The 24,764-nt window shown below is 43.9% G+C and overlaps 1 protein-coding gene across 4 annotated transcripts in view; it reads right to left on the minus strand.

The window, feature by feature from the left end:
- Positions 1-24,764, minus strand: part of RGS7 (regulator of G protein signaling 7) — a 374,326-nt gene that overhangs the window by 111,545 nt on the left and 238,017 nt on the right. For all 4 annotated transcript variants that reach the window (XM_075924826.1, XM_075924827.1, XM_075924832.1 and 1 more), the window contains one exon: positions 11,369-11,419. In XM_075924826.1, the coding sequence (XP_075780941.1) occupies positions 11,369-11,419 (51 nt within the window). The remainder of the gene's footprint in view (positions 1-11,368; positions 11,420-24,764) is intronic.

Consider the following 24,764-nt stretch of genomic DNA (forward strand, 5'->3'; position numbering starts at 1 on the left):
CCCAGGATTTGAATTTCCCGGGCTTCATTTGCATGAAGCCGGCAGGCGCCATTTTTAAATGCCGGCTAGTTCAGACCCTGTGCCGCGCGCCTACACGCGGCACGGACTAGCTAGTTCGGATTAGGCTTCTAATCCAAACTAGCTGTACTCCTCGTTCCACTAATCTGAACTAGCTAGTCCGTGCCGCATGTAGCCGTGTGGCACGGGGTCCAAACTAGCCGGCATTTAAAAATGGCGTTGGCCGGCTTCATGCAAATGAAGCCCGGGAAATTCAAATCCCGGGCTTCATTTGCAACTGCGGATGACTACATTACCCCCGCTAGTTCGAACTAGTGGGGTAGTGTAGACATACCCAAAGTATTTATCAACTTTCATAGCAAAGGACTCCAAAACAACTGGAAGACAGTCAGCTGCTGTTTGCAGCAGTTTTGTGAATGATGTGAGCATGACAACCCAAATCAAAGGTCTCTTCCCCTTATTTGACCTGAAGTTTTCGCTATACATTGTTTTCCCCAGCATGTTTGGCACCATCAGAATTTGTGTTGTTATAGTCTGCAAGAAGCCCAACAAGCTTTTCAGGAGGAGAAGGCTTCTCAATGTTTGTGATTACCCTGTCCGAAGGAGGAGCTAGGGACTGTGTGTGAACAAGGAATAGCTCAGGGTGCAGGGTAGCAAGGGGCAGTGTGTCATGAGGTTTTTGTGGTCCCCCTGTTCCCTGAGGGTTCTGTCAGTCATGGAGCCAGGTACCCCAGCCCTTTCTGGCTGTGTGAATAAAGGTCACTGGAAGCTGAGGGGCACCTTCAAACCCCTGCATCAGCAGCAGCGGCAGGAGAGGAGGGAACAACATGGCCACCTGTGCCATAGCACTCACCAGAGGAGCAGCTGCCCTGATCTGCCCAGTTCTGGCTTCTTGCCTCCAAACTGGACACAAGATGGAGAGAGAAGAGCCTCTCCCCAGGACTGCTCTGCACTTCCACTGAAGTTTGCGGGGTGGTGGGGGGGGGAGGCCGACATCCTCAGTTCTGCCTAGCTCTGACCATGGGCTCAGGGGCTCCTGCAGCATGGGGAGAACCAGGGATCCAGGATTCAGCCCTGCCACTCCCAGTTTCAGCTTTGGACAGGTGGGGATCAGGACTTCAGCTCTCAGCTCCTGCTTTCAGCCCAGCAGGGGTTGCCAGGGCTTGTGGCTTCAGCCCTTGGGGAGGAAAATACTGGGGATTGGGGCTGCTTACAGAGAGTGTGGGGAGGGAGGCATGCTGAGGATCAGGGCTTCAGCCTGTGTGGTACTGGATATTCAGGGGTGCCCCATGGGTTAGGACTTCAACCTGAGGGGTGTTGGGAATTCAGTGTGGGAGGGACCACGGAATCAAGACTTCAAGCCCCATAACAGGTGCTACAGGTTGTGGCTTTAGTCCCACAGCATGAAATGCCTGGCATACTCTTCACCTTTGGAAGCTCTCCTTTAGGGTGTCCATGGGGAGGGGTGACACAAACCCCTCACTCACCCCCACTGTAGGCTGACCACCTGATGGTGGTAATCAATTATGTATATATGTTAATTACACAAATTTGTATATTTATTGGATAACGTTAAATGATATTTCTAGGCTGTTTGTGAAAAACAACATGGAGTCTGCATACCAGGTGACCTCAGGTCAGGGAGGGGCCCTCCACCTCAGAGTGGTACGCAAGAACCAGCACAGACCGGAACTTCCCACCTTTTCTTAGTTACCTCAGAACTGGTCCCAAATGACGGGTCATGTGGTAAAAAATCACCTCAAGGGTTTCCCGGCCTGAAGGTTTTATAAGTCCAGACGCAGCCCACTGAGTGGCAGTGTTTGTGCGGGTCGTCAGTTCTCTCTCCTGAAACCACCAAGGGATCTGATCTAGCTGCAAGCCAGTCAGAGGAATAGCAGAGGGCACCCCATCCACTGTCTTCCATCTACACAAGTGTCACCTGCCTGCCATCCTCTTCAGGGTTCCTGTACCACCAGCAAGGGGCTCCCCAGCGTTCCTCCCTGAGGGCTCTCAGCCCAAAGGTTGCAGGTCCTGGGCAACACACCTCTGGCTCAGCCACTCCAGTTCAGAAGAGTAAAGTAACCATTTGTATTTGGGAAAGAACTTACCAATTATTTTCCACACAGTCCAGTTGGGACATGAAGGGTTTTACTGTTCACTTCCACTGTTTTGTTAAAGGTTATTAGTTTGCGTCAGGTTTCTCCCCTGCTTTTTCCCTTAATATTGTATAAAATCCCTAATACAGTTTATTTTTTTCTTTTCTCTTTTAATTGGAGTCTGTTTTCCTTAATCGGCCTAATTAATAGGTGATAGACCCTGAGGGAGGAGGCGGATATGTTTTCTTTTGACTGGGGTTTCACTATCTGGCTATATCTGAGCGTTATCCAGGCCCTCGTGGTAACACCATTGTCTTACCCCTCTATCACACACAGGCTGCCTCTCCTCCTCTGGCCTCTGGACCCTGCCAGAGAGCACCACCTGCTGGCCACCACCAGCCACCTACTAGCCACATACAGGACGCTGCTGCGGCAGTGCTGGCACTGAAAAATATGGGACAATTCGCCCATTTAAAAAAAAAAGTTGGGACAGCTGCAAGATGGCTTAAACATGGGACTGTTCCATTAAAAATTTGACAGATGGTCACCCTATTTATTTGTAAACATCTAACAGTTTAGTAGCACTCAAAAAAAGTTAACCATTGTAAATTGTCCTGTTCTGTTTGTTTGCCCATAAGCATCTGACACTAGCTATTGTCAAAGAAAGGATACTGTACTTGATGGATCACTGGTTTGACCCAGTATGGCCATTCTTAAATAATTGTTAGGACCACAGGAGCTGAGGATAGGAGTCTTGTTTGGTATTAAAACTGAAATATACATAAGTGCATAAATATGTCTATAATTGCTGTTTCCTATTGACTTTCCATACTCTAAATATGATTTTCAGAAGCATTAATATAGTTTTCATGTCCATGTGGCTCAATTATTAGGGTAGTTAAAAGGCAATACCAGATGTATTCCCTTTAATCTAAATTTTGTGAGAATAAGCTTCCATTTAGTAGGGTTAGCTAAAAGCATGTGCCTAGCAATGTTTCATTGTCTGTGCTTTCAATTACTGGTGATATAAAGTTATTCTGGAGGTGAAACTCGGTATCTGATCACTTATTTGCACTCATTATTCAGCTGTGTTAGCAAACCTTGTTACTAAAATAGTAACATGAACTTTCGTTGGCACAACCCACTTCTTCAGATGACAAATATTTGATATCTGAAGAAGTGGGCTGTGCCCACAAAAGCTCATGTTACTATCTACACATTTTTTGGTTAGTCTCTAATGTGCAACAGGACCATTATTGGTTTTTTAAGTTTTTTTAGTTACAGACTCACACAGCTACCCTTCTGAGATTTGTTACTAAAGTCCATAATTAAATATGCATTGAAATGTTGGGAATGGAACCAGGGTCTCACACCTCCTATGTGGGAAAAGGGAGACGAACTTAACACTCTCCTCTCTTATTACAGAAGTGCTTCGTAGGTGGGGGGTCTAAATGTGGGGACCAAATTTACAAATCTCAGTCTACAAACCTGGCCCAATTGAGGTAAGGATACATGGAATCAGATTAGTTTTCTGTAGTTGCATGTTTCAAGAGAGGTTCATGTGTCATCAGCAGTCAGTTTATTTGATTTAGGTTTATTTAGTTAAATGGGTAGGTGAGCCAATTTTCATCATGGTCTTATTTCAAGTTATTTAATCATATTCCATTGGTACAAGGATACGAAATGTGTGTGGGATGATTTGCTAGTCACTTGATCCCATTCTTTCCTCCCCATAAAAGGTTAATTTCCTTCTGTAAAAAATTCTAGAATGAAGGCTCCTGATACACCTTCTAAACAGCTACAGCTGTTGGGTTCAGACTCTTAAATGTTATACTTTGAGACACATTCCTGAGCTATTTTTCCTTTCTCTGATACATTAGGAAGAGAGAGAGAGAGAGAGAGAGAGAGAGAGAGAGAGAGAGAGAGAGAGAGAGAGAATTACTTAAGTCTGGCTAAGTAATTTCACACTGAAATTTCATAAACTGGAGAAAATTAATACTTTTAGCAAAGGTTATCACTCAACCTTGGTAAAATTCTAGCATACTCTTATGCTATAATTAAACTGAGTTTTTAAGTTGCCATCAGACTCCTTGATGTTTTTGGTAAACAAACTAACATGGCTACCTCTAAAACCTGTCAACATGCATAAATGTTTATAGGTTTAGGACCTTCCTGTTTACTGGCACCATCTCTGGAGAATCAACAAATCTATAATGGTCAGTTTTGCAAACAGATGCTGAAGTGCAAATCTGCAAAAAAATCAGTTTGTCATAGTTTTTTGTAGGGGCCAGACATATTTTTATGGCTGAACCAAGCCTTCACTTTAATTTCTGCTCCTTTAAACTTTTCAGTAGGGCTAAAGGGTCAAAAATATGTATTAAAAAACAAGCAAAAACGAGAACTCCATATTAAGTAGCAACAATCCCATAATGACACAAGTTCTGTATTACTACACTGGATTAACTTCACTGAAATGTAAACCCAGCATAAAGGATCAGAATTTGATGCATTATCTTTACCTACTGTGTTTTCTGGAAGTGGTAAGCTGAAGCTAGCAGGGAGCTGAGCTTTACTGCAAATTGATCTCTCAAATTTTCCACAGTAAATTATTTCCCATTTGTAAAGAAATGATATGCAGTGATATTTTTACTAGCAATTTACACTTGTAACTATGTTTTTTCTTTTAAATGGATGTTTCCAGCACTTTCATATCAATTTGCATGACGAAAACAAATATTGCTGCCTAAATGTACTCCATTATGATCTACATTACATCTAACCATAAATCAGCATGTCCATTATTCTCAATGAAATGGTAGAGCAGTTATAGTTCCTACTTTAAAAAAATTGTGCTAGTACAAATGTGAAGGGGTTACATATTTTCTCTCACACTCTTGTGTGGCTTCTTTTCCTAATAGTTCTTCTCTTTTGCCAGAGGTAACCTGCATCTAGAATTTAGACCATCACACACAAACACTGGGAAATGAAGTGTGAATGTGCACAATCCAGCGAGGCAGCCACACCTAGAATAAGAAGTGCATGATAATCTTCAATGCAGCTGTAGACATGGTTATTTTGGCACCACAAAACCTCTGGGAAGAAGAAAATGGAGCTTCCATTGAAACTTGATAACAGCAAAGGACTATGGTAGCCACCCGCAGACCGACTGGGCTTTGGAGAGGTTTGTTCTCCAGGTTCATTTTCCTGCAGCACAGTCAATACAACGTCCATTGACTTTGGGGACTAGGTTTTTCCACCCAGTACAATTGTGATACTTTCCTCATGACAACCATAACCATAAACCATCATATTAACCCCTCTGTTTCAACAAGGAAGAGTTGCCTCACCAATCTATCCTCCTCTCCAGCAACTCCACAAGGTTTTGCCAGTCTAAATTTTGAATTGGAAGTAACAATCTGTGATCCCCAGTTCACAAGTTCCTCCTGCATATGTCTACAGTGGCTAGACCATATTACTGGACACTCACAGACATAATTAAGTTTGCTGTCTCCAAAGAAACAGCGTACACCAGGGATGTCAACGTGCAGTAGACTACATGATTAACTGATACGCCTAGGTTTATTGGTTAATCTTGTCGACTACATGACCAACACCCCTCCCCCTCTGCCTCTGTATCAGTGGCAGCAAGGTGGAGGGGAGAGGGGCATGGAAGGCAGTGCCTGTGAGGAGCTGGCTTTAAGCAGGCTCCCCATGAGCACTGGATCTGCTTTGCCCCCCCCCCACCTCATCCCCATGCTGCTGCCTCTGATAGACAGGCAATAGCGCAGAGGGTGAGGGTGACAGGCTGGAGCTGATATGTACTGGGAACTGGATTTCAAACAGGCTCCCTGCTCATGCCAGCTCCATGGACCTGCCTGCCCCACTTTGCTGCTGCCTATCGGCTCCATGGAGCCCATGATGCCATGGGGGTGGAGAACACAGGAGAGGATGTCATGAAGCAGCCTCTGTCAGTAGCGACAGAGTGACCCCCTCACAGATGGTGGAGAATGTGGGTACCTGAAGATACGCGATCCTGGCCCTGACATAAGGGCTCAGCGTGTGCCTCAGTGGACCCAAAAAAAAAAAAAAAAAGAGAGGGGTCTGCGGGGTCCCTTCCTCCCCCTTCTTCCCCCCGCAGCTCAGGCGTGAGGGCCATGGAGGGAGAGGCGAGGCCCGAAGGACCGACCAAGGGGCAACAGCAGCCGTCGAAGCTTCGAGCTCAACAATTGGCGGCGCAGCTCCAACGACAGCAGCCGCCCCGACTCCACCGGCTAGCTCCCCATCCCTTACCATGCTGGGACCTTCAGGGGACCCCGCGGTGCTTGCCCTCCTCGACTCGGGATGCAGCCAGACGCTTATCCGCCCCGATGTACTCCCCGACACCGCGGTGCCCAAGGGGGAGCTGCAGCTGCGGTGCGTCCATGGGGATGTGAAGACCTATCCTCAGGTCTGACTCCCCTTGATGGTGCGCGGAGTCACCCGAATGATGCTAGTGGGCGTGGTGGCGCACCTACCATACCCTATGGTGCTGGGACGCGATTGGCTGGGACTTACAGCCCTCATTAAAGACCTACCAGCGCCGACCGAGCCCCGCGTGGAACTCCTAGGGGAGGGACCCCAGGCTGTCCGACCGCAGGGGTCGCTCGACAGGGAGGGACCCGCCGAGCGCGACGCACCTGAACTGACCGACCCGGTGCCCTCAGACCCAGAGGGCGTGCCGATTGCGCTGGACTCGGTGGATTTTCCCCGCGACCAGCGGGATAATCCCACCCTGCGGGAGGCCTACGTCCAGCTCGCCTGTGTCGACGGGACGGTGGTGGATCCGCAGAGGGTGGCACACTGGCCCCGGTTTGAGTTATGAGCCGACCGGCTCTATCGGGTCGGGCGGAACCCGCAGACACAGGAAGAAGATGCCCAGTTATTGGTACCCCGGGCCCATCGACGAGCCGTGCTGAGGTTGGCGAATGACATTCCCGCCGCCGGGCACCTCAGGCACGAGAAGACTCTGGCCCGAGTCCTGGCCCGCTTCTTCTGGCCCGGGGTGTATAAAGAGGTCAAAGACTACTGCCAGTCATGTCCAGCCTGCCAGCTCGCCGCAGCCCCGGGGGTGCCGAAGGCCCCCCTCGTCCCTTTGCCCGTGGTGGGGACCCCCTTCGAAAGGATTGCCTTGGACATAGTGGGGCCCTTTCCGCGGAGCGCAGCTGGATTTCGATATATCCTAACAATCATAGACTATGCAACCCGGTTCCCCGAGGCCATCCCCCTTCGAAACACCCATGCCCGCACGATCGCGAATGAATTGGTTTGGATTTTTGCCTGGGTGGGGCTACCTCAGGAACTCCTAACAGACCAAGGAACGAACTTTACGTCCCGGTTGCTGCGTCAGGTCTGCGACATTCTGGGCATTCACAAGGTACAGACTTCCGTCTACCACCCCCAAACCGACGGGCTGGTAGAGCGGTTTAACCGCACCCTAAAGGGGATGCTGAGAAGGTTTCCACCAGCGGACATGAAGCACTGGGACCAGCTCATCCCTCTGCTCTTGATGGCGGTGAGGGAGGTGCCACAGGCCTCCACTCGATTTTCCCCTTTCGAGCTCCTGTACGGCAGACGACCTCGTGGCATCCTGGATCTGGTCAGAGAGACCTGGGAACGGACCCCCTCCTCCTCGGTCGGGCTTCTGCAGTACGTACTCCGTCTTCAGGAGAGACTCACGCAGGTGGGGGCATTGGCTCAAGAAAACGTACAGTTGGCCCAGGGAGCGCAGGAGCGAGGGTATAACCGGGGAGCCCAGGAAAGAGTGTTTGAACCCGGGGATCGGGTGCTGCTGTTACTCCCCTCCGAGGAGTCAAAATTGCTGGCCCGCTGGCAGGGGCCGTATGAGGTCTCCCGACAATTGGGCCCGGTCACATATGAAATTCATCAGCTGGACCGGCGAAGAAAAAAACAAATATATCATGTGAACCTCCTCAAACCTTGGCGAGAGCGAGAAGGCATGTTGGTCACGCCCTACCCGTCGGAGCCCGTGTTAGATCCTAGAGTACCTGACGCCAAGGAGGAGGAGACACTCCAGCTCGGGGTTTCCCCTCTGGAATCCTCCAGTCACGTCGTTCTCTTCGCCACACTGCCCTCCGGCAGTGCCCAAGTCACTCGCTCTGAGCCCCCCTTCCGGGGGTTGGTGTCTCTCCGGCAGGCCTTACTTCAGGCCTAGCAGGCTGGCAGTTTGTCTGTCCGAGCACCCCTGGCCGAGCCTTGACTCTCTAGCCCTGCCCTAGCTCCAAGGAGCGTCCTGCTCCCTCAGCAGCCAGGCCCACACTCCCTTCTCTGAAGCAGCCCTCCCCTTTTATGGCTCTCAGCTGGGCCGAACTCCCTGGGCCTGCTCCAGGCTGGGGTTTGACTCTTAAAGGGCCAGTACAGTGCAGCTGCCCTGTTATAGTAATAAAGTGATAGGGAATAGCCAGCATGGGTTTGTGAAGAACAAGTCATGCCAAACTAATCTGATAGCTTTCTTTGATAGGATAACGAGCCTTGTGGATAAGGAAGAAGCGGTGGATGTCATATACCTAGACTTTAGTAAGGCATTTGATATGGTCTCGCATGATATTCTTATTGATAAACTAGGCAAATATAACTTAGATAGGGCCACGATAAGGTGGGTGCATAATTGTCTGGATAACCGTAGTCAGAGAGTTGTTGTTAACGGTGCTAAATCCTGCTGGAAAGGGATAACAAGTGGAGTTCCGCAAGGGTCTGTTTTGGGACCCGTACTGTTCAATATCTTCATCAATGGTGTAGATATTGGGATAGAGAGTATGCTTATTAAGTTTGCAGATGATACCAAACTGGGTGGGGTTGCAACTTCTTTGGAGGATAGGGACATAATTCAAAATGACCTTAGCAAGTTAGAGAAATGGTCAGAGGTAAACAGGATGAGGTTTAATAAAGAGAAATGCAAAGTGCTCCACTTAGGAAGGAACAGTCAGTTCCATACATACACGATGGGAAGCGACTGTCTAGGAAGGAGCATGGCGGAAAGGGATCTAGGGGTCATAGTGGACCACAAGTTGAATATGAGTCAACAGTGTGATGCGGTTGCAAAAAAAGCAAATATGATTCTAGGTTGTATCAACAGGTGTGTTGTAAGCAAAACTCGTGAAGTCATTCTGCCGCTCTACTCTGCACTAGTTAGGCCTCAGCTGGAGTACTGTGTCCAGTTCTGAGCGCCACATTTCAAGAAAGATGTGGAGAAATTGGAAAGGGTACAGAGAAGAGCGACAAGAATGATTAAAGGTTTAGAGAACATGACCTATGAAGCCAGGCTTCATGAACTGGGCTTGTTTAGTTTGGAAAAAAGAAGATTAAGGGGGGACATGATAGCGGTTTTCAAATATCTAAAAGGGTGTCACAAGGAGGAAGGAGAAAATTTGTTCCTCTTGGTTTCTGAGGACAGGACAAGGAGTAATGGACTTAAATTGCAGCAAGGGAGGTTTAGATTGGACATTAGGAAAAAATTCCTAACTGTCAGGGTGGTCAAATATTGGAATAAATCCCGAGGGAGGTGGTGGAATCTCCCTCTCTGGAGATATTTAAGAACAGGTTAGATAGACATCTGTCAGGGATGGTGTAGACGGAGCTTGGTCCTGCCTTGAGGGCAGGGGGCTGGACTCGATGACCTCTTGAGGTCCCTTCCAGTCCTATTTTTCTATGAAAGTGTCTACATATCATGTTGACAAAGCAGCTTGCTTTGTCGACAGAACTGGATGTAGTCTAAACGCACTTTGTTGACAAAACCTTTGTCGACAAAAGCCTGTAGTCTAGATGTACCCTGTCTATGGTGAGCTTGGACCCCCTGTGGACAAGGGTTGCTGCCACCCTGCACTGCCACCTCTGTATCAGAGGTAGCAGCATGGGGCAGCAGGCAGCCAGTCTGCGCAGGGAGCTGGATTTTAAACTGTCTCCCCACACGGACCAGCCTCTACCTGCCACCCAATGCTGCTGCCTCTGATAGAGGGGCAGCAGCATGGTGGCTGGGGGCTCCCCAGGAGTGGGGTCAGGAGCGCACTGGCTGCCGGCCCTGCTCTTGGTGACTGTCGAATATTCGTATAACCACTAAGATTTCATGTGGTTACACAACTATTCAGTTACATAATATTTAACATCCTAGCATTCACCCCAGCCTGGTAGGTTAGCTGGGGGCTCATTTTTTACTTCAATATAACAGCACAAAGATGCTTTATAATAAAACTTAGGACAAGTTTATTAATAAAAATCAGAGATATACATGATACCAAACGAGGATAAAGGAGATAGAAAGAGGTACAGACAAAACCAAGACAACATACTTTCTAGTACCAAAAATTTAATTCTAACATGCTACATTATTGCCCAGCTTCTTCACTTACCTCAGGCTAACAAGCATCTCTGGCCCTTCCTAACAAGAGGATCCAGTGTTCTCAGAATCAGAGGGAGTTGTCCTGTGAGCACTGACTCTGTCCCTTGGCACTAGAATTTACCTTCACAAAACCCCTCTGAAGTAGGGACGTTAGATAGTGTGTAATTGAATAGCTGCATAACTGCCTCAAAATATTATTGCTTACACAACTATTCGATAGTCCCCAGGGGTGGGGCCAGCAGACAGTAATCTTCAGGCTCCACTCTCAGGCAGTTCCCGGCCACCCTGTGCGGCTGTCTCTCTATCAGAGGCAGTGGTGTGGGATGGCAGGTGGGAGCTGGTCCTCACACAGACCAGCTCCACCAACAGTACAGGGTGGCAGCAGCTCCTGTCCATTGGGGGCCCAGGCTTGCGGGAGATAAAAGCTGCTCTGTGGAATGCGGAACTGCCTCCGTCCAAAGGAGCTCAGACCCCCCTCAAACAGGAGCTGTCCAGGCCTACCATGGACAGAGGCTACTCCATGGCAGTCTCCCCTGCCCTACATCTAATAGAGGCAGCAATATGGAGGATGGAGGGAGCCAGCTCCAGTGATCATGGGGAGCCTTAAAAGCTGGCTCCCCATAGGCATCAACTTCTGCCTCCTCCGCCCCACCTGCTGCAGGCAGCAATGGGGGGGGGGGGAATGCATGTGTAACCCTTCTGCCGCACTTAACCATCAGTAGCTCTTAACCATCAGGAACCCGTGAATCAAATTCTATCTATTCATCAGCTGGCATCCCTACAGGCCAGAGAAAGAACAAAGACCTTAGAACTCAACAGACCCACGAAGCAGAATTTTTAATAAGGAAAAAAAACAATTTACCTGGGTCTTCTATAGCTAAATTCTTCGTTAACCACTGAACAATGTCTGAACCTACGAGAAAGAAATATTTTTAATTAGTAAGCTTGTCCTTTCTATGTTTTTCACTCACAGCTCCTTGACACCATAAAGGTCTATATAACATGTAAAAAGGAACTAATGTCCAGAATCAACTGGATCATTTTATTGTTATAGTTTCTACAAAAGAGACTCATTGTGCAAACTTTTTTTTCCAGGTCAGGAATATTAATGCATACTTTTATAGTGCAGGAAGCACGTTGCTTCTTCGATGGTAGTCTACATGTTAGAAAGAATAATTATTAGAGATTTTCAGGGACAAAAAAGCAAACGTATTATATTCTTGTATTCATCAGCAAAAAGCAAGCAAACGCAAACTCTTTATCAAACAAGACTTTCAGAAGGGTTAATGCAACACACATTGTAACTACAAATACACACTCGTACCTATAGAATAGCCAAAGTCTGTATTCTTTGTTTTAGCTATTTCCAAAGTCTCCATTTAGAGGTGTTACTGAAACTCTAACTCTTTGATTTAATGTGAGCCAATTACAGCTTCACCCAGGAGCCTCATTTAATTTCTGAAATTCTCTCCCTTTTTTCTGTAGGAGATCTCTTGCTGTCCTCCATCTTTAACCACATTTCTATTCTCACACTCTCAACACACTCTCTCTCTCTCTCCTCCCTTCACAGACATGCATACTGTGGTCCTATCATGACCTACCAGCAACTCAAATTCTGACCAAAATCCTAGCAATATCTCAAGCTATCTTTAAACATGAATTTCTTTCATCTTCATCTATTTTCCCCATATTCAGTTGTTCTAGATTCTGTCACTTCTTCCTATTTTACATAACCCATACTGACCTTTTTCTCATCATCCCCACTGTTAAATTTTTGCTGCATAATTCTTGAACATTTCTCACCGTGCCAAGAGTAACCTCTACCTCTATGAGCTGAGGTTGCCAGAGTCCTATTTCTTTGCTACCATTCCAACCTTTCTATCCCCCTGGTGACTTCCTTTTCCAAATGTATGTTCCTATCCTTATTTTCAAGGTCCTACATAACTGTACCCAACCTACATCCCTACTTCCATATTCTCCTATTCATACTCCCCCACACACACTTACTTTGTCATTGTCTACACTCCTTTAAATTCTCTCTTCTTCTGTTGCTCTTGGCTTTCTTTGCACCTCCATTCCTGCACTGTGCTAGTCTTAGCAGAGCCTTCTACATAGCATTTCCCTGACTATTCTTCGTCCTGTCATACCGTAAGATATGCAGTGGGCATTGTCCCAATATAAACATATTTAATTGTTTACTTTAACAAGAGAAGGAATGACTCTCTAGACATCAAAAAAGGACACTGATAAACAAAAATATTTTATATAGTAAAAATCAATTTAAGTAAGAGATTTTTTTAAAAAACAAACACACACACACACACACAGGTTAATATGCATTTCCTCTCTATCCCATGAAGAGTGCTCATGTTACTGTTTCAGTCAAGAGATAATGAGAAGACATTATAAATTATTGTGTCCTTACCAAACCAACTTATAAAGGATCCACCCACTTCTTAGCAAAAGTTCTTTTTAAAGTCTTGAATTAAGGGCTGGAGGCAGAGGTAAGACTCCAAATTTTCACAAATGTTAGAGATACACCAAAGTAATATTGAGTGGAGAAAGGCCAGTAAGAAAAAAAAAATAGTAGAGTTAGTGCAGGTTCCTTTTGGCATTGCCCATATAATTTAGCTAGAGGCACTGGAATAAATCTGCAGAAAAAATCCTATGCTCCACAAACTCCCCAAAAGCTACTCTCCCGAGCATTTCTCAGTGTTAATTGGTAGCAAATTGCAGCAGTCCACAGCCTTTTACAGATTTGGACCATTTCTTAAGGTTAAAACCCTCTCAGGGATCCCACATTATAACAACCAGCCTCCCAATACAGATTCTACACTTTCCTTTCGGCAACTACTACAAAGATTGAATACACCAGAAAGCAATATCAGGACAGTATTAAACAGACAAGAGGAAATTAAATTCTCTTTCATGTGAGAGGTTCAGTCCGATGGTCGCATATGCACATTGTGTGTCTACGCTGTTCATTTCCTCCCCCTGCATAGGAGTATTGACAATTAATAACCAAACCTCCCTTTTTGACCTGCAGTTCCTTCTCCAGCATCCACTGATTACTTTGCATTTTTCATCTCTACACCTATGTTTATATCCCTTTTTGCTCGTCTACACATTTGATCATTGTTGATTTACATAAAACATCCTAAAACAGCTGAAAAACAACAGCTCTTCATGCTTAGAAATATTTTTCTTTTTGTTGGGCTGAAAAAGACCCTACAGACTATAAAGAATCATCTCTGCTTTAAAAATGTTTACTACAGGTTGAACCTCTCTAGTCCAGCAACACCCGTGGTCCAGCATGATTATAGTTAGTCAGATGTCCACCTATCATGGGCATGGCCAAGTTTCCTGCAGTCCCATAAAGTTTGTTTACAGCCACCAGTCCGGGCGCTCAGTCTTCTGTGCTGTAATTTAGCTCTAATTTACCCCTGAATGTTTTCTAAGAGCCAGTAACCAGTAGAAGTGTTGGTAATGCTGCTAGACAATATTGACCTCCTGTGTTTCAGCAAATTCTCTGGATCAGCACCAGTCAGGTCCAGAAGGTGCCAGACTAAAGAGGCTCAACCTGTACATAGACATTACCAGTTAGAGTAGACCAAGTGCACATGGTTTTACCTCTGTGCCATCAAGCCTTGAATGTCTAATAGAATCAAGTCCCTCATCTGGGACTAGTCAGGTCCCGAGGGTGCTGGACCAGAGAAGTCCAACCTGTACCAGTAATCCACCAGCACAGCATAGAAGAAAAGAGAAGGGGATGGTTACCATCCATCACTTAACAGGCTGAATCTCTTTTGCAGCCAAGGACTCCATCTTGCTCTTAACTACCAATGACATCTCCCACAGAACTATTTTCCCCATATGGTCATGAGAAGCTGTACCGGCTACCAAGTGTTATATGCTTTTTTTTTTAAAAAAAGGGATCTTCTTTTATACTAGATACTTCTTTCTCTTAAATAAATGCTACTTATTAAAAAGCAGCACTGCAGAGCTGTGCTTTTTTAGTAGTTCATCTTTAGTATATGGATCCCACTAACTCTATCACTATGATTTATTATCACAATGCTGATGGCCTACATAAAGGGAGGAATTTCATGGTGAAGGTCTACAGAAAAGATACTGATCAGTGGTCTATTGCTCCTCCATAGCCTCTATTTAGATGTAATCATAAAATAATATTTGTTGAGGTAAACCAGAAGCACTAATGCCACCTCTTTGACATTAAAAAAATGTTCAGTTCAAGAGAAGTTAGAGGGTTTAGAATGATTATTTTATCCCTTTGACATTGAGATGATGAGCAAGACCATTCTACATAAAGGTAAAGTATGGGAGAGAGGTTAAGAGTCTTGACCAAGGCCACACGGGAAGCAGGCAATGGAACTGGAATGAGAAACCATTAGCTCTGCCTTTCACTCTTCTGCTTCGTTCACTAATCAAGACTTGGTCCCATACAATGCATTCTGATATACAAAGCCATTGTAACTTCATGGCACTGTTTACATATGTGGTCGATATACTCGCATTTAGGATATATGGATATGATAGATTTAAATAGAGTTGTTCCAGCTATAATTTCTCTTTCTTTTATATAAATAAGAATAGTAAAAAAAAAACCACCAAATGTATTTTCTTAGCGCTTTTATTGTAGATAATTATTGTCATTAAGCTGCTTCTATTTTACCACATTTATTCACTAAGCTTAACAAGTATTTTCCAAGGCCTAGTTGGTAATAATTACATATACTATGCAATCTCATTTAATGTGCATATGTGCAGTACTAAATGATTACACGGGAATTCAGTGTTCTTAGAATGCATCATTTCCAAATTACACAGGTCCCACAATAACCCTGTTTGCAGAGAAAACATCTTTATTACTTAGTTGAACTATGCATTAGACTTCAGTGGCCAAATCCTTTATTAGGATAGAAACAGAGAAGCAGTGCTTTAGCTATCAGTGAGAACAGAAACTGGACAAAGACAGATACTCCTACACTTTAAAAATTTGTTAGGAAGGCAAACAAACATACAGGTAGCAAGAGCATTTTAAAGAACCTGTATGACTTAAATTATACCCCTGGATCTCCACTAATATCAACAGGGCTGCATGCAAATAAATGAAAGAAGATTTTATTCAAATTCTTGGCTACCATAAAGACCAAATTGTTCAGACAAACATTTTTAAATCCCATTGACTTCTGTGAGGTAATTCTAAATCCCAAGCTATTTTGCTACCAATTGGCTAGCACAGGGGTTGGCAAAAGGGCCTCCGCAGACTGGATATGGCCCACCAAGAGGGTTGATCTGGCCCACAGAGTGCCCTGCTGTTCCGTCACCCCCAAGCCAAGTACAGCCTGGGGGTAGAGGAAAGCACATGAAGTTTTTTTCGCCCTGCCAGGAGCGCTTAGTGCTTGATTGGCCTGGGGGTGGGGGAGTGTGCAAAGTTTCCTCCACCTTACCCCCACCCTGCGAGGAGCGAGTGGCACTTAGAAGTGCCACACACTCCTGGCAGGGCGGGAGGAGGCGTGGCATGCTCCCCCACCCCCAGACTACTCAGGGCCTGAGGGTGGAGGGAGCATGCAAAGTTTCCTCCGCCCTGAGAAGAGCGTGTGGCACTTAGAAGTGCCGCTCAGTCCTGTCAGGGCAGGCAGAGACTTTGGGCACTGCCCCGCCCCCAAGTCTCCTCCCACTGCCAGGGGCATGGTGGAGTAAAGGATCTCCCCCATTCCCAGACCAATCATGGTCTGTGAGTGGGAAGCCTAGAAGCATCCTGGCCCTGCCCCTTCCCTTTGAGGCCCTGCTTCTTCTGGTGTGGCCTGGGCAAAAAATTATTGCCCACTCCTGGCCTAGCAGCAAGTAATGAACAGCACACTAACATAAGTATTTCCCTTCCATGGAAAAAAAATCAAGAATGAGGAGCAAAAATAGTTCAACAATACGAGCATTAGATTGTGGAGTTCCAAACTTCTGATCCCGACAAACCATCTCTTAAACCAGGCACTGGAGGAGCATTCTTATTTCTGTGAACTAAGTATAACACCAACAGGCAGAACCAAACCTCACCTCTCTGGAGCTTAGTGCATCAGCCTCTGCAACTTGAGCCAACTGGCTCTGAGCTAAGGCTGTAGCGCGCGCACACTTACTTACTTACTTACTTTCTGTAAGTGGTCTACATGCCACTACATAAGATAGTGAATCACACCCTGTAAATTGCAGCAAGGGAGGTTTAGGTTGGACATTAGGAAAAACATGCTACCTGTCAGGGTGGTTAAACACTGGAATCAATTGCCTAGAGAAGTGGTGGAATTTCAGTCACTGGAGATATTTAAAAGCAGCTTGGATAGGCATCAATCACAAATGATCTAGACAGTGCTTGGTCTGCCATGGGAACAAGGGACTGGACTCGATGATCTCTTGAGGTCCCTTCTAATTTTAGTGTTCTATGATTCTATAAACACTTCCCTTTTCTCTATTCAAATCCCTCTTTCTAGGCTTCCATGAAATCTACCCCTCGGGTAGCCTTACCTCCATATCTGCTCATATCATATTTGTATGTGAGCTCTATGGATCAGTCCTTCCATCTGTTCCATACAGTGCTGTGTGCATTTATGATGCTACTTAAATAGTTAAGAGAAACAATAGTGATGGTCAGAGCAGTTCAGTTCAGAACTAGATCTTGGGGAAGCCAAAGTTCAAGGGCAGTCAGACCTGAGGCTGATTCTGAATGAGGCCAAACGTCCACCAATCCCATTCTATTCAAATTCTTGTGCCACAGCCACCTCTATGGTATCTGAGTGCCTGAGCACAACAGTGTTCTTTAAATCTGTTACAAAATGTATATGTCCCATTGATTCAAACTACGTGCACTCAGCCCATCAAGTTCAGGACAAAAGAAGGAAAATACAGTATACAAACATAGGTGCTAGTATTCATAATATTGATTTGTATTTTCTGTAACAAAGTATGTGTTCCCTCCCGCTACAGGCGATTCAGTGAAAAGTACAAACAATTGGTGGCATTGAAAAATTGGAAGCTATCAATTCTTCATTTGCGGTTACATGCCTTGCCATTTTTAAAATAGCTAATCAACCAAATGATCTTCATTCAGTCACTTGCTTATGATTCCTGTGCCCTTTCTGAACAGCTTCATTATTTATGTAAATGTGTTCCTAAAATACTGAGAACATCACTATCACTTCTTACTCATTTAGGAGGTCAGGAAGAGAACAAGGTGATAAAACAGTTGGATGCTTTGAAAGGCAAATAAAGACTTTCTTTTTTTGTATGGTGGTAAATTGCGATGTGATAATGGGTAAATGTATTCAGCTGTTCCTATTCCAACAGACTCATTCACAGAACACACACTTTAAGTGTCAGCTAAAGTTCACAGGCTCAATTGTTTCAAAGAAAGAATTATTTAAATGATTATCTGACCAAACACAACTAACCAAGTTTATTCTTTCTTCCTGCCCTTCTATCCTCCTTGTTCCCTCACTATCATCTGGAAGCCCACCTCAAAGAAAAGATGGAAGGATTTGGTACATGGACAAAAATATGGTGAAAGGGATGATATTCCTGTAGTTAGAGTTAAGTCTAAGACTTGGCAGAGCTAAGTGTAATTCTATGCTCTATCACACATTTCAGTGATGTTGGTCAAGTCACTTATGGCCATCTACACTGCAAAAACAATCACTCAGCACCAAGGCTCAGAGCCCAAATCAATTGACTTGAGCTTGTCTAACTAAAAATAACAGTGCAAACGTTGCCACTCATACTGGAGCCTGGTGTCTGAGGCCTTGTCTATAGTAGGGGCAGGCCCACCAGTGGGGGGACACGGAGGGGGAAACTTCCCTAGGACCCTGAAATTCAAAGGGTCTAGGGCACCAGACTGCCATGAGACCTAGTCCCTTTAAATCACCTCAGGAGCCCCATGCAGTAGGCTCCGGGCAGCTAATGGAGTGGGGGGAGAAGGGCATGGTGTGGTCCAGGCAGAGCTGAGGGCTGGCTGATCCCAGGCCCACGCCTTCTACCCAAGGTTCTGCCCCTACATGGAGGCAGCCCACCCAACCTTGCCATGGGGCTTGGCAATTCTGTCACACACGCGCTCCCCTCCCCCTAATAGTGGGAATAAGTCAACCTAATTTACTCAATTCTAGCTTTGTGAATAACATGCTGGAGTTAACATAGCTTAGGCTAACTTGTGGGGCACTGCGTGGATGGGAGATGCTCTCCTGTTGACTTTCCTTACTCTTCTCATGCCGGTGGAGTAACGGAGTTGACAGGAGAGTGATCTGCAGTCAATTTAGCGGGTCTTCACTAGACCCACTAAATTGACCCCTGGTGCACTGATTGCCACAGGATCAATCCGCCCCATAAATGTAGACCCTCTCCCCTTGCTGGGTTCCAAAGCCCAAAATCAAATGTCTACACTGCTATTTATAGTCCTGCAATTGAGTCAGGCTCCAATCCCAGTGTAAACAGTCATTTTCTCTTTTCACATTATATCCATTCATTAACCCTCCTCCACTCACATGTATCTGCCTTAAAAGGTTTCTAGTTTAATCAGACTGAACAGGAGCATTTTAATGCAGCTCTCTTCCATCCCTCTTTAACAGTTCTAGGGGAAAAGGCATCTCTATAGCTACTGCGTGCACCACTGCTGACTTTGAAGGGAAGCAGGAATTTCTCTTTGATGCACCACCACTGGGGGGAGCATTCAATAAGAAACTGCTACCTCCCCCTTCAGAGTGGCTGCAAGACTCAGCATTGCTACACAGGCAGCTAGATGGCGTTTTAATTCAACTTGCTAGAAACGGAATTGAACGGTGTTTTAAATGCCCCAGTTCAGTATTAAGTGCGATAGAAACTGTAAAGCAATACAGTTGGGGCGAGAGGAGTGGCACAAAGAGGTCCTTTGGGGATAAGGGTGGCCTACTTTGTATGTTTTGTACCAGTTTAAATGTCAATTAACAGAACAGGTACACAAATATTTCCCTCTCCTTTCTCCAGTTAATTGACATATATCAACCCAAATTTCTCCCTAACATAAGCCTGGACTTAATATAGTGCCATTGTTTTCTATGGAATTATTCCAGGGTTGAATTGGTGCTAATTTGCATGTGTTGCTGATTGACTTCACATATTTAACCTATTAACCTTTCTGCTCTAATAGCTTGATCTTTACAAAAGAACATCGTTAATCAAATCAGTTTGATGAATGGAATTTGCATCTGAAAAAGTTCACATGTAATCATGTCTCTGATTCTAAATTATGTATTTACCATTGATTGATTTTGCAGCAGAAATATGAACTCGGCATCTTTTTAACCTGTCACAGTGAGAGATGAACAGGATCCAGATCACTGGACTGAATACATTTCGACATAGGGGAACCTCAGATCCAGTTGCAGGTCTGAACTTCACAGCCCTGTCTCCCCACTGAAAAGTTATATATTTACCTACACCTTAAAGGATTTAGTGTATATGATTGTTCAGAAAAACAACACAAATATTGTTATAACTGGTAATTCTAACAAAACATAAGGTATGCTGTGCAAAGAGCTACAGATCAACAAAAAAAAAAGGAATTTGCTGAAGCTGAAAACCTGATATGAATCACTCTCAATTTTTCCCCATGCTAGGTTGTAAAATATTCAAACCAGGACCTTGCTCAAATGATACATATATCTCCTGAATAGTGAAACCCAATGAAGAACAAGTGTGTCCATTGATAGCAGAAATTATCAACACCTCCTTCAGAGAAGAGCATTTACCAATACCTGACTGTCTACGAGCTAACACATGATGTGCCCACATTTTGTGGCTACATAAAATCATTCAGAACCTAGTACCAACCAAGTTCCAATTGTGTTAATTTTGCTGTACTTCATAATCAGGTTTCAGAGGAAGTGCATAGCACAACCCTTTTCACCACTAGACGATAACCCCTCCTGTCAATGGACAGAGGTAATAAATGAATACCCATTTTATTAGGTCACTCTTCAGCCTTCAATACAGTACAGAGCAGCGGTAGTGCTGGCCCACTGATATGTGCCCAGCAGCACCAAAATGGCTCCAATTCTTCTCTAATGGGAGCTAGAGAGTGGTGATCAGCAGCTGCCTCTTCTCCCAAAAAACCCTTCACCTGAAAAATCTATTCTCTCCCTGTTCCTCTTTATTATCTATATAAAATCATTATGACAGGTTGCAAGCTGTGTGGCCAACAACAAGCTATTGGCATCCAGCAATACATAATAATCCATGGCAGTCATCGCCATGGATGGCGCAATGTCTCAAAGGATACGTTTACACAGCAGGGCAAAAGTCGAATTAAGCTACACAACTTCAGCTATGTCAACTGCGTAGCTGAAGTCGAAATAGCTTAATTTGTTTTTTGGCACTGTCTACACAGCAGGAAGTCAAAGGAAGAACACTCTTCCGTTGACTTCCTTTACTCCTTGTGAAATAAGGGTTACAGGAGTCAGAGTAAGAAGTCCTCCAGCTCGACATTATTTCAAAATAATGGTTTGCTGTGTAGATGCGCACTTCGTTATTTTGAAATAACGTTAGTTATTCTGAAATGATGCTGTTGTGTAGACATATCCAAAGAGATTAGCACTTGGGAGAAGAGCAGCTGGCTCAAACTCAACCCAGACAAGTCCAAACTGGTGCTGTTTGAAAAAGGGTAAATGATTTGAAGAACCTAGATGGTCACCGGTGTTCCCCTTCTAATGAAAAGGCCTTTATATTATTCTTTAAGCTGTTATATCTTGTGCAGAAATATGCCAGTCCATATCAGCTGGAAGGCTGTCATGAGCTTATCATACCTGTACTCAGGACACAGGCAATTCTGAATCATAAGTTCTTTTCACATAGAACAGAAATTTTAAAATATCAACATTTTTTGTAGATTCAAGTAGTCAAAATAGTTTTGGAGTTGGATCAAAAGGGAGCATTTCATTTTTACATTACCAAAACAGTTCAATTTTTTCAATGCAGTCAAAACTATTCAGTGAAACTGCCTTTTTTTTTTTTTTTTTTTAAATAAACTCTTCACTGAAAATATTTTGCCTGGCTCTACTTGCAATGCCTAAGACAAAGCACATGATCGTTTGTGACAAAACATTCTCATCTGAGGGGCTCATCCACATAATGAACTTCTGAAGAATATTAGACTAAATCAGAGTCTGACCATTTTAGGGCACATCACAAGAACTGTGTCCCCCCATAACTAGAAATATGTATTTTTAAAAAGGTCTATATATACTCTCCAAGCACAACCTCCTTACACTCAGAGAAGATGCTGAAGTCTATTAAAGCCTTCATAATGCACATCTAATTTTCTTAGAAGGCACTTCACAATACAAGCTTAATATTCAGAGACAGTTTTAAAATATATAATGCCTTGGTATGACTCTTATGGCAGGAGTCACCAGATGGCACTGTTATACATAGTCTCACAAGTTCTTTTCTTTAGTTTGCAAGCACATTTGTATAGTCTTGGGTGAAATGCTGCATTGTTGTTTTGTTATGCAGAATTCCTTAGAGAGAAGCTATGGCAGATAACAAAATCTCTGTTCTTTATTTGGCTGTAATTCTTAAGAAAAATTAGCCTCCATGTAATCAGGCATTGGAGTGTAGATTGAAATTTCTGTGAGAAAGTTTTGCATTTGTGCTTTTCCCGATGGCCTTTCTTGCAGGATTGGTGTATGTGTATAGATAAAGCAGGTTATTTAGAATTTTTCCTCAAGACGGAAGAAGATGTGAAAGACTCCGGAAGTCTCCTATCACTCACCTGAGCTTGTATTAATAGTGGGACAGTTATGCTTGAGAGAAGGTAAAAATATCTTGCATGAGGAGAGTGATTAAAGGAAGTCTCTTTACAAATAGGCTTCCCCCAAGATTTTGCAGTGACCTTCTGGCAGAACCAGGAATAGAACAGATGTCCATAGTCCCAGGCCTGTGCCCTCAATCCCAAGACCATCTGGCATCACAATTTACTTTGTTTTCTGGCCAATAAGGACAACACTTCATGCGTCAGATTACACACTTCAACACATTGAAAATAGTTACATTTTAAGAATGTGCGCAAAAACACCTTGTTTCTGAGAGAAGACCCTATTTGTCATATTTTAGCTGGGGATAGGACAAGCTTAAAGAACTACTGCATAGCAGCTTCAGTGTTGGTTGAGGCTATTCTACTAGCCCATGATAGTGTTGTCACTACACACCTCAGATTTTTGCCATTTAGTTCTTCCCTAGTTACATACCTCTTCTGAGCCAAACAAGTTCTATAGCTTCCATGCATCAATAACAGTCTGCAATTTGCACTTTAATAACCACCTTCATAACACAGTAACAGCTGCTTGAGACTCTTAACACTGCTGTGATAAGCAGTTTTCCTTTTTTCTTTAAAATAAAACATTTAGTTATTTGGAGGTGCTCTGGAAAAACGAACAGCCATTCACTTCAACAAAAACGTCTTTTCAAAGGATTTGTTTTCACTCTATTACTTTATTTGGTTCTGTATTTTTGTCTTCATATTTTCATTGCAACCTGTCTATGAAATCTGATATTTTTCTTTTTACTCTGTTTCCCAATCTTTTACTCCACTGACACACAAGACGCTCCCATAACGATGGCAAAAGAAGGAAATAATATAGCAGTGAAGCTCTTACCGTACAGTGCATTCTCATAGGGGGAATTCCTGCAGTCCTTATTTAGACACCATTTCCACTGAAATGCCATTGGACTCATTGCTGACTTAGGAGTTATAGATACTAAGGCCAGAAGAGACCACTATGATCATCTATCTAGACTGACCATGAACACTCCCAAAATAATTCTTAGAACATTCCTTTTAGAAAAACATCAAGATTTGATTTAAAAATTGTCAGTTATAGAGATTTCTCCATCTGGCTTGGTAAATTGTTCCAATTATTATTATTCTCACTGTTAAAAATTTACAGTCTGAATTAGCCTTACTACAATTCCCAGCCATTGGATGTATTGCACCTTCTCTACCAGACTGCAGAGCCCATTGTTAAATATTTGTGCCCTAGGTAGGTACTTATAAACTCTGATCAACTAACCCATTAATCTTTTCTTAAACAAAGTAACTTGAGCTCCTTGACTCTCTCTCTAGAAGGCATATTTCCTAATCCTTTCATTACCTTCTGACTCTTCTCTGAACCCTCTCCAATTTATCAACATCCTTCTTTAATTGCAGACACCAGAAATAGGCTCATTATCCAGGCAGTGGGGACACCAGTGCCAAATGGAGAAGTAAAATAATATCTCTATGCCTGGTTGAGAGTCCCCCTTCATATATCCTATGGTTGCATTAGCTTATTTTGGCAACAGCATAACAATATGATCTCCTGTTTGATTATCGATCAAAACCCCCAAATCTTGCTCTGAGTTGCTGCCTCCTAAGATAGAGTCCCCCAGGCACTAAGTATGTCCTATAGTCTTTGTTCCCAGATATATTTATATTTAGACATATTAAAATTCATATTGTTTGCTTTTCCCCATTTGTCAAGCAATCTAGATTGCACTGAATCATTGACGTGTCCACTTCTTTATTTACTACTTCCTAGTTTTTAATGTTGTCTGCAAATTTTATCACTGATGATTTAAAATTTTCTTCCATGTCATTAATAAAGATGTTAAATAATATAGCACCAAGGAAAGATCCAAGGGGGACCCCATTGGAAACAGACCCATTCAATCCTGCAGTGAGAACAGGGGACTGGACTCAATGACCTCTCGAGGTCCCTTCCAGTTTTAGTGTTCTATGATTATTTCCTATTTACAGCCACATTTTAAGACCAATCAGTTAGATAGTGTTTAATCCATTCATGTGTGCCATATTCATTTTATATTGTTTTAGTTTTTTTTATCGTTCTGTTGTGCCATACCAGGTCAAATGCCCTACAGAAGTCAAAGCATATTGCCGCAAAAATATTGTCTTCATTAACCAATCTTGTAATTTCATTTTCTTTCATCTGTGTCCTCAGAGTCTTCATTTATTTGTTTAACATTTCAGTAGAACAACTAAGTGTGCCATGATATTATCTAATGCAGAAACGATCAGGTCTTTCCACAGAGGAATAAAGAAATCAAATGGCTCTTCTCGTGGCAGCTCTTCATATGCATGCTAAGCATATTGTCACAACACAAGCAAAAATCAATTACCTCTAAAGGATAATTCCCAATGACTCACTGAAATGTAAGTTGTGCTGACA

The sequence above is a fragment of the Pelodiscus sinensis genome, chromosome 3 (genome assembly GCF_049634645.1).
Source record: "Pelodiscus sinensis isolate JC-2024 chromosome 3, ASM4963464v1, whole genome shotgun sequence".
In the NCBI taxonomy this organism is placed as follows: domain Eukaryota; kingdom Metazoa; phylum Chordata; order Testudines; family Trionychidae; genus Pelodiscus; species Pelodiscus sinensis.